Source organism: Chanodichthys erythropterus, chromosome 24 (assembly GCF_024489055.1).
Source record: "Chanodichthys erythropterus isolate Z2021 chromosome 24, ASM2448905v1, whole genome shotgun sequence".
In the NCBI taxonomy this organism is placed as follows: Eukaryota; Metazoa; Chordata; class Actinopteri; order Cypriniformes; family Xenocyprididae; genus Chanodichthys; species Chanodichthys erythropterus.
The window spans coordinates 14,334,918-14,345,955 of record NC_090244.1 but is presented as its reverse complement, the minus strand read 5'-3'; the positions used below and the strand labels follow the sequence as shown (position 1 = coordinate 14,345,955).

Sequence of the window (11,038 nt, the reverse complement as noted above, 5' to 3'; positions counted from 1 at the left end):
AACATTTCCCAGAATGTTCTATTTAAGCCCCAAACATTCACTCTTAAATCTTCAAATGCTTGAAATCATTAAAAACAGACATAACACTACTTCAACTTCAATTCTGTCTGCATGCATTAAAGGGAATAAATGTAAATGTAAAATTTATTTAGTTTATATATCACTGTTGTAAGCTACATATATTTGGCCATATAATTAGCCTATATTATGAAATTTTGTATATATATATCCATTATTTCATCTGACCAACCACTTGCTCAGGTCACCAAGCAACATGAATGTAAATATTGACAGAAGCTACAGGTGTCTCAGGTTATTGTTTCACTACCTGCGGGAAATCATTAATCTACCACTTCACCATCGTTTTTATGATGACTTCTTTGCAAGATTCAGATCCAATTTTGAGAGACTACATTATTAAACATTCACTTCCTCAGATTTACAAGGTGATTTAATGATCTACTAAGTCAATAATTGAGTCAGTCAAGTAAATAGTGTAACTGAACAGAATCAGATTCATTTGTTTATAACATGTTATTAATAATGTTAAATATATATATTGCTTTAAATAAATACTATTAGTTTAAAGGATTATTAAGCTAATGCTATATGTTTATTTATTTATTTTGCATTTCAATAGGCTTTGCTTGCTGGGATATGTGTCTCATGCCCTGAAGATCCTTTGCACTTTATAGAAGAGAAGATCCGATCAATTCTAGAGGATCAGGATTTTGAGATTTGCTGGTACTGTATGTGGGCTTGTGTATAATTTGTGACATTAGAAAAGAAATGATGACTGAGATGTAAATTCAAGTTTATAAGCTTTAAACAGTAGTTTTAATACTACTATAATAGTTCTAAAATGTAAATTGTTTCTGAATACTTTAGGCACACATTTATTGACAAAGACAAACAAATCTCACTGGCAGGAAACATTGTGTATGGTATTTTTGGAAATTCAGAAGACAGCCTGGTAAATCTCATTTATCTTCATATATTCTTTATTCAGAGTGAATTGGGTTGCGCTATCACACATCCATTAAACTAAGTTATTCATTTTTTCCCCTCTCACAGTTTCTGTCACATTCGTTGGAGAAAGCTTTCTCATATTATCGAGCCAACCTGACCAAAATGTGCTTCATGTGAGTGTCAAAAAACTGTATATAAGCTAAAGAGCCACAACAGCAAACAAAACCTGCTTTGCTTCACAGTGATGCCATAAAAGAATCAATTTAAAAATCTAAAGAACCCTTAAAGAACCTTTTTCTGCAGTGGGATGGTAAAGATTCTTAATGGAAACACAATAAAGAACCTTAGTTTTTAAGAGTGTATAAAAACTCTGGGACTGTCTAGGTTAATGTCTGTCTTCTCATGTTAAAGGGGTTGGAAGAGTTATATTTCGAAGAAGAAAATGAAAGCTGCCAGGCTCCTAGAGAGAATGGAAGAGGCTAAGCTGTATCACACACAGAGAGGGATAAAACTGGCTTTCATCAAGTGGACCGCGTGGGTTTGCTTTCGCAAAAACAGGCAGAATGGTACGTATTACATCAGGTTACATGGAATTCAAAGTTGGAATATTTAGGAAATCCAGCTATTAAATTTAAACACCATTTGTTCTCTATTAATAATGTTACCAGTCTTGGGGGAAGTTACTTTTAAAAGTAATGCATTACAATATTCGGTTACTCTCTAAAAAAGTAACTAATTACGTTACTTAGTTACTTTTTATGGAAAGTTATGCATTATGTTACATTATGTCTTTCGGGCTGGGCTGTTTGTTTGTTTTTATAACAACAAAAAAAGTTCTATTTTTGGCAAATATAAAGGCCCTTTCACACCAAAAGTGGAATAAATAAGCCTCAGGCTGAAGGAAATGCAAATTCACACCTGTACAGTAGAGGGCGCAGCTCAAACAAACAAGCCTTTTAGCCGTGTTATTCTGTAATACAGAAGAATAAAACACATTTAGTATAGAACTAGTCTAGAATTATCATGTTCACACAGCGCACACAACACAATTTCCCGATTTCTCTCAATATGATGACAGGAGAGGAGTCAGTCGATAAATGGGAAAACAAAGTAACTTGCGTTACTTTTTTTTAAAAAAAAAGTAACTCAGATATTTTGTTGTAAATGTAAAAGTAATGCGTTACTTTACTAGTTACTTGAAAAAAGTAATCTGATTACATGTTGCATTACCACCAACACTTTATTGTAACATTGTAACATATGAAGGCATTATGTTATCCAGATGCTGTGAGGAAACTACAGAAAGCGCAGGAGTCTGTTCACTGCAGAAACATCATAATGAGTTGGCGTCATGTTGTACATGACGCTAAAAGAACAAAGGAATATTTTAAGGTAGTTTTTCAAATTAAAATGTGTGTGAAACACAAATGCATTTAATATAAGATATTTAGGTATTATGTATGTCTGTATGTTCAGAGGCTAGAGAGAGAGATTCAAGAAAGTCTGAACTCAGAGATACCACAGGGCAATGGACAGGACAGACTATCACTGCTGCCTAACAAGCTGTCTCTTAAGGTATCACTTAACTTCTGTGATGTTACCATTATATAACTAGCTTCAAGTCAACTGTGATTTTAATAAACAATTTGGTGCAGATCTTCCAAAGTCTAGGTGTGCGTGACCTCTTGAAATGTGCTCAGGTGTGTCATTCTTGGAAAGCGATCACTCAAATCAGCTCATTGTGGACTGAGGTTAGTGCAGCTCACTTAAACACTCTTTAATTCAGCTATACCCTTCTGAAAAAGAAGTGCACTTAATTGTATTGAATGTGCACTTGTAGTGTGCCAAACCTTAATATTAGTAATTAAATAAAAGGCCACTTAAGTGTACTTAAAGATAGTGCACTTTCATGACTATGTTTCTTGATACACTTAAGTACACTTTTAAAAAGGGAACTTTGTAATGATGTCAAATTAAAAGTTTTACTTTAAAGTACATTTTACATCATATTATAATTTTTTCATGCTTTAACGAAGTACACTTATTTTGATGTTGACTTACATAATAAAGCACATGTAAAATATTATAAATTTAACTGTAATGTGTTATTCAATTTTACATTCTACTAAATTGCAATTTCATCATTACAAATGTGTAATTAGAAATATATTTAAACATACATTACATACAAGTTTAAATATGTATTTTAGTTAACCAAAATTGCTTGTCATATTTCATATTTCAAAGATGTAATTATGAATTTACATATAAAGATGTACTTTAATCCTACTTAAAGGTACACTATGTAACATATTTTCAAAATTAACTATTTTTAAATAATGAGTCAAAAATTTGTGTGGTAAGCCTATAACGTTTATATTTCAGACCTGACATATTGGTTTTCAAAGAGAAATTGCATACGTACGTCACTCGCCTGTGCGTGTCTCATCATGTCCATAAATAGAGAAAAGTTGCTCCGTCTACTGTGTATGATGTGGGAGTGGCATAGGTTAGTTCGTTAGTCACAAAGATCGAGAAAGGTTGACACTTATTACTTGGTCGTAATAAAACAAGAATCAACATTGGCTTTGGTTGTAAAAGCAACATTGAGATGGTGTTTTTATTGCTCAATAGGTGAGTAAAGTATTATGTTAAACAGATAAATTATAGCTCTCTAACAGAGTTCATTGTAAAGCATCATCTATTGTGAAGGGTCATTTAATTATGGGTTGTAGCGCTTGTACTGTAATTTATTTTCAAGGAAGTACCATGTCCATTAATGGGTAAAGCTACAGTAATGTCTTCAGCTTTTCAGCTTAAGATCCTTTCCATCCAAACTGGTTATATCTCTTAACCCTAGTAGTGCATGTTTTATGAGCAGTAAGATAATCTTTCTCTTTTTTTTAGTTATGAGAACAAATCATATTCATCCACACATTCACACAAAGCCAAAGCACAACTGAAAAAATGTTCTTCCGCAAAATGCATGCAATTTTGTTTTTTAATTACTAGAGGGCCGAAAGTTACATAGTGTACCGTTTTCATCTAATTTTAAATAACATTCAATTAAGTGTCTAAAAAAACATCTAATTCAGTTTCCACTTACTTTCTGTCTTAAGTACCCTTAAAAGTATGCTAAAGTGCACTTCTTTTTCACAAGTGTATATAGACAGTATAATCTGTAAAATGTGTTTCCACAGATTGATTTCTCCTCTGAGAGCAGCTGGATCACAGATCAGACTGTGGAGAGAATACTGCGGGCACATCGTGTCTATGTGATCTCTGTAAACTTGTGCGGTTGCACAATGGTGCAGGGATTGAGCTTCAGACGCATCAGTAAATTTACTTTAATCAGTTTAAAAATGACTTCTTCAGTTTTCTTCAGTTTGATCAATGATATGATAAGGATCTTACATGTGTTTTATTTTCAAAGGTCAATGCCGAAATCTTCAAGAACTCAATCTGAGTGAATGCCTAAATGTTAATGCAAGTAGAACACAAACACATTGTGTTTATAGGTTTTGCTGCTTGTGGTTAATCTAATACCGTTTTGTTTGGAAACAATCTTGACAGGATGAAAATATGAAGATGATTTTAGAGGGATGTCACTCTCTCCTCTATCTTAATCTGGCCTTTACTCATATAACTAATGCCACTATAAGAGTCCTCTCAAGGTACAAACTTCTTACTTGTTTCTCAGTACACAACCATAATGACAGAAATAACTGTATTTTTATGATTCTGGTACTGATTGTTGTTTAAAAGATGCTGTCTGACGCTGCGGTCTCTGAATCTGGCATACTGCATGGGTTTCTCTGATAAAGGCCTGCAGTATCTGACCTCAGGGAAAGGCTGTCACAGACTCAGTCATCTAGACCTCTCCGGTTGTTCTCAGGTTAGTGTTGACACATATAGGATGTGAGAACTAGTAATATTATCAGATTAAGGATTGATCAAATTTATTGCATTATATAAATGTTAGAAACATTTTTTCTACTCTACAGATATCTGTGGATGGATTTACATATGTCGCAGAGGCTTGCAGTTCACTTCAACAGATTGTGTTAGATGACCTTCCCACCCTCACAGACACCTGTGTGCAGGTATGTATTATGTTCATAAAATATGACAACGTCTATTGGACACTAAGTTTGAATTGGTGATTGTTGTTTTCTTTGTTGCAAGGTCTTAGTGTCTAAATGTCATTCTCTGACTGTGATTTCCCTATTGGACTCACCGTTTGTATCTGATGTGGCATTCAAAACAATTGCAGAATTGATCAGCCTCACCAAGATCCAAATGGAAGGTTTGTATTTGTGCGTTCAAATAATGTGGCATGGCTAGAAATGCTAAATTAGTAAAACAGAAACTGTGTGTTCTGCATTTCAGGTAATGAGCGAATGACGGACAGCAGCTTGAAGGCCCTGTGCCGGAGCTCTCTAAAACTCAGTGAGGTCCATGTGTCCGACTGTCCTCGCATGACTGACGCCAGCTTGAAGTCTTTAGGAAGTCTGACTAAACTGTGCAAACTAAATATCTCAGGGTGTATCAAGTGAGAGAAGCCATTGCACTTATGTGAATATATAGAAAAATGCAAACACAGTGTCTTTTTGAGAACCTTTTTTTTTCCTCTGTGGTGTGAAACAACAAAAAATGGGCCAAAAACTCTTAAAGGTGGGAACATACCAAACCAACGCAGATGAACTAGTGGCGACGAAAGCAGACTGCGGGGTTGGCTCACTTCAGCAGTGTCTGGGTCCAAAGTTGCCCTGACACACCAAACCAACGCTCGACAGCCGACGGCCAAGTAGCATGTCTGTTCTGCGCCTGCGTAAGATGAAATGCCTTTCCATACCAGCAGGTGGCAGTAGCTGAACAGCCAATCAGAATGTTCAGATGGCCCGACGGACCGACGAGCTCCGACGCCAATTCCACATGACGAATCGCCCGAAAAAAAGCCTACGAGGACCAACTTTGGACTCAGACGTTGCCGACGTGAGCCAACCCCGCAGTCTGCTTTCGTCGCCACTAGTTCATCGGCGTAGGCATTCCTGCCTTAACACACACCTACCAGACGCGATGCGATAAGATTCAGCATCACCAGACGCGACTACGAGATGAAACAAAATCAATCAAAAACCACAGCCAATCAGAACAGTGTGTGGGCGGGCTCTTGCGGCAAGTGCACTGCACCAGAGATTAAAGGTGCCCTAGATTCAAAAATTTAATTTACCTCGGCATAGTTGAATAACAAGAGTTCAGTACATGGAAATGACATACAGTGAGTCTCAAACTGAATTGTTTCCTCCTTCTTATATAAATCTCATTTGTTTAAATGACCTCCGAGGAACAGGCGAATCTCAACATAACACCGACTGTTACGTAACAGTCAGGATCATTAATATGTACGCCCCCAATATTTGCATATGCCAGCCCATGTTCAATGCATTACACAAGGGCAGCCAGTATTAACATCTGGATGTGCAGAACTGAATCATCAGACTAGGTAAGCAAGCAAGAACAACAGCGAAAAATGGCAGATGGAGCGATAATAACTGACATGATCCATGATATCATGATATCTTTAGTGATGTTTGTAAATTGTCTTTCTAAATGTTTCGTTAGCATTTTGCTAATATACTGTTAAATGTGGTTAAAGTTACCATCGTTTCTTACTGTATTCACGGAGACAAGACTGTCGTTATTTTCATTTTTTAAACACTTGCAGTCTGTATAAACACAACTTCATTCTTTATAAATCTCTCCAACAGTGTGTAATGTTAGCTTTAGCCACGAAGCACTATCAAACTCATTCAGAATCAAATGTAAACATCCAAATAAATACTATACTTACGCGATTAGACATGTTGCATGACGAACACTTTTTAAAGATCCATTTTGAGGGTTATATTAGCTGTGTGAACTTTGTTTATGGTGTTTAAGGCAAGCGTGAGCTCTTGGGGTGTGGAGCACGAGATTTAAAGGCGCCGCGTACCCTGAATCGGCGCATTTATAATGATAGGCAGTTAAAAAAATTAATTTAAAAAAAACTATGGGGTTTTTTGAGCTAAAACTTCACAGACACATTCAGGGGACACTTAAGACTTATATTACATCTTTTGAAAACATGTTCTTCGGCACCTTTAATCTTGAAGGCACTCGCAAGGAAATGGTTAAGTAGCCTACATAATCAAATTCACAAATAACACGCCATTTTAACAATATTAAAAATGCATTATTAAAACAATCTTTGTCATAGAATACAATTGTTTGTCCACAGTTTTAACGTTCTTGTTTCTATTTTCCTGCTGAAAAAAACAGCATATGCTGGTTAAGGTAGGTTTCCATGCTGGTCCTATGCAGGTCCAGTGCTGATAAGACCAGCACTTGACCAGCATAAACCAGCTCAAACAGCATACCAGCTCCAAAACCTACCTTAACCAGCATATGCTGGTTTTTTCAGCAGGAATTGTTTAATTTAAAGATCTGAGGTGAATTATCCATTGTTGCTGTTAGTACGGCTACAAAGCTGGGAGCACTAAATGATATTCAAAGTCACATTACACGCTTTTAACATTAAATAAAGCACATAAACAGTACCTGAGATTATCATCGCCACACTTTGTGTTTGTTGTTCCAGCGCGACGTCGCAGAAAAATAGAAACCGTTTCTAAAATAGAATCGTCGCGTGTCGCCGTCGCGGCTGGTTAGGACAAAAACTCTGATTAACATGGAAAAGGTACCTCGTCTGGTTGGAACACTCCACAAAATTCAGAAGGGGAAAAATGTAGCCTACTCAAAATTAGGGGGAAAAAACATTTCGATTTTTTTTTGCCCATTTTTTGTTGTTATACAGCAGAAAAAAATAAGCTACTCAGGCACTAAAATAAATATTCCACCTTTCCATTCAGGATTTCCATACGAACTTAAACTTTTACTTTTGCTGCCCCAGTCTTGAATATTTGGTTACATTCTTGACATGCATTTCAGATTCTATAAAACTGCATTCAGTTTATGTTGTGCGTTTATACCCGATCTAGGGTGACTGATATGGGAATCCATTACATCACTGAAGGACAATCTGCTGTTGAACTGCGAGAGCTTGATCTTTCCTACTGCCCAAAAGTTACTGACCTGTCCCTGAAGAGAATAACTCAGAGGTGAAAACAGTTAACACTTACAGTACACACTCTTTTCACATAAAATTCCTCTTAAACAGAGACTTTATGATTGTAAAATTCATTTCCAGATGTAGCAATCTGACACACCTGACTGTGTGTTTCTGTGAGAACCTGACAGATAATGGCTTCGAGTGTCTGGACAAATGTGCTTCTCTGGTCTCTCTGGACATCACCGGCTGCAAAATACATGACAAAGTACACTTAGTATATAATTCATCACACATAATCCTTTTACAGCTGTTATTATATTACAAATTAATCTTTCACAGGGACTGGCAGTTCTGGGGGCCAACAACAGTCTGAGAAAACTGACCGCAACTGAGTGTGTTTTCATTACAGATAAAGGAATAAAGGTTTGGTTTACCTTTTTATCACTCCATTATGCATGCATTTACGACTTGCCATGTATTTGAAATCTGATTACTGTTTTTGGAAAAGTATAATTTTGTCTTTGTGCAGATGTTTTGCCGACAATGTCATCGTCTGGAGCTTTTGGATGTGTGTCACAGCGTGTGCCTGTCTGATCATTCGATCAAAGCCCTTTCCTTCTTCTGCAGGACCATTGCCACAGTCAGAATAGCTGGATGCCCTAAAGTACTTCTTTAAATCAGTAATCTTGAAAGAATAAAAATTGCACTAAGTAATTATCTGGGTTCTTAGTAAGGAAACAATTAACTGTTAACAGATGAACAAAAGGTGTGTCCCAATTCACGTACTTATACACTTTTCTAATTCTATGCCGTTTTGTAGTATAAGTGTGATGATTAGTGTTCACACTGAAGAATCCAGATAGGAAAAGTACATATTAAACACTTAAAACACTTAAAAATGAAGGCTGCATCCAAAACGGTTATAAACAAAATTCCAGAATAATTAAAATAAATGCAGTGATTCAAAATAAAATAAAATCCAGAAAATATAAAATGTTAAAAAATACTACATGTATTAAATATATATTTTAGGAGTAGACATATTTCAAGGTCATTAAACAAATAATTAAATGCTTGAAACTTTTACTTAGATTTTTTTGTTGATGATATATTTTGTAATAAAAAAATGCATTCAATTAGAACAGGTTTTTCAATCTTTTAGATGCCACATGGACCCTCAAATATGATCATCCTCGTGTGAGGGACACTTATTCTAAAATTTAAAAGGACGCTAGACATTTTCATGTATATAGGACCCAATTTATACTGTGAAAAATTACCCTTGAAATAAAAGTGGTCTCAGATCTTTTGACCCTACTATATATGGCATCTAAATAGGGTACATATCACAGCTGAAGAACTATGTTTTGCTACACCAGATGACAGATACAGCAGTGAAGTATCTAACAAGAGCCGGTCACTTCCTGAGAGAGCTGGACGTGAGTGGCTGTCCTCTCCTGACTGACCGCACACCTTCCTTACTCTTGTGCTGCTGTCCACAGCTGCGGTCCATCAGCATGCTCTACTGCAAGAACATCTCCAGGTATGAATCGATGTGACGGCAACACAAATACACTTACAATAGTGCATATTGATGGACAGATAGGAGACACTTAAGATTTAGTTTCATATAGTTAGGCAGAGATTGTCCTATGTTATTGATTATAATGATTATTTGTACTTTTCTCATCTCAGTCAGGCCGCTCTGAAGCTGCAGCGCCGCGTCCAACACTGGAAACACAGTAACGATGACGCCCCCTACAGTCTGGATTAATTACTACAACTCGACGAGATACTGTATATGGAGCAACTGGAGAAACAAAGACAGCAAGATGAGGACACTACAGACATTACCCTTCAATACTTCCTGTTTTGTAGAAAAATATATATATTTGATTCTACAAAATACTGAAAATTGCACTTACAGATGCATGGGACTTTTTCTAAGATAAAAAGGTTGGGAATCAGTATTAAAATAGTTTTGTCAAGTTTTTGGGAAAAGAGAAAAAAACACATTAGAATGTAAATTAATTTATAAAATGAGAAAATTCAGGATAGCACCATGCCATATTTCATCAAAGAATAAGGCATCTGTTTGAAAAATACCAAACTCTGTTTATTTATAATAAGGATTGTCTGATGTATTTTTGGATATTTTATAAACTCTTACTACTGTTTGGGTATTTTATATTTTAAGATTCTTGATACTGTGGGACATTTCTTTTCATTTCATATATTTTTTATATTTTAATATCAAATCACAAAATAAAACAGGAAAAGTCAATCACAGTTCACTAAATATTAGTTGCCTTATATTCTAAACTCAAATAAGTATCTGTTCTATTCTATTATGTCTTATTAAGATGTCAATATGGTAAATAAACTTTAAAATAATTGTTTGAACTTTAAGCTTTAGACAGCCTAATTTAAACTCTATTTCTTATGCTACAGTACTGCACCTTTAAATGTATTATGATTAAAACCAAGTTTACTGATACAATAAAATATTGCAACATAACAGGATGCTTCTGTTTTTATTTAGTTAAAAATAAGGTTAGATATGCTATAAAAAATGCTGAAATGATGAAAAGTGTGCCAACAACATACATATTTACAGGTCATATAATTAGAATATCTTCAAAAAGTTGATTTATTTTACTAATTCAATTCAAAAAGTGAAACTTGTATATTATAGTCATTCATTACACACAGACTGATATATTTCAAATGTTTATATCTTTTAATTTTGATGATTATAACTGACAACTAAGGAAAATCCCAAATTCAGTATCTCAGAAAATTAGAATATTGTGAAAAGGTTCAATATTGAAGACACCTGGTGCCACACTCTAATCAGCTAATTAACTCAAAACACCTGCAAAGGCCTTTAAATGGTCTCTCAGTCTAGTTCTGTAGGCTACACAATCATGGGGAACACTGCTGACTTGACAGTTGTCC

At 35.4% G+C, this 11,038-nt stretch overlaps 1 protein-coding gene across 1 annotated transcript; it reads left to right on the top strand.

The window, feature by feature from the left end:
- The first annotated feature begins 371 nt into the window (after positions 1-371).
- fbxl13 (F-box and leucine-rich repeat protein 13) lies at positions 372-9,903 on the top strand. The gene is given in 21 exon segments (XM_067379498.1): positions 372-446; positions 641-744; positions 889-973; positions 1,075-1,142; positions 1,381-1,535; positions 2,252-2,361; positions 2,446-2,544; positions 2,625-2,720; positions 4,170-4,388; positions 4,390-4,455; positions 4,543-4,643; positions 4,735-4,864; positions 4,974-5,072; positions 5,155-5,275; positions 5,359-5,521; positions 8,010-8,129; positions 8,219-8,345; positions 8,420-8,503; positions 8,610-8,744; positions 9,460-9,623; positions 9,776-9,903. Coding segments are annotated over 21 exon segments (2,400 nt in total). The 3' UTR covers positions 9,855-9,903.
- The last annotated feature ends 1,135 nt before the right edge of the window (positions 9,904-11,038 follow it).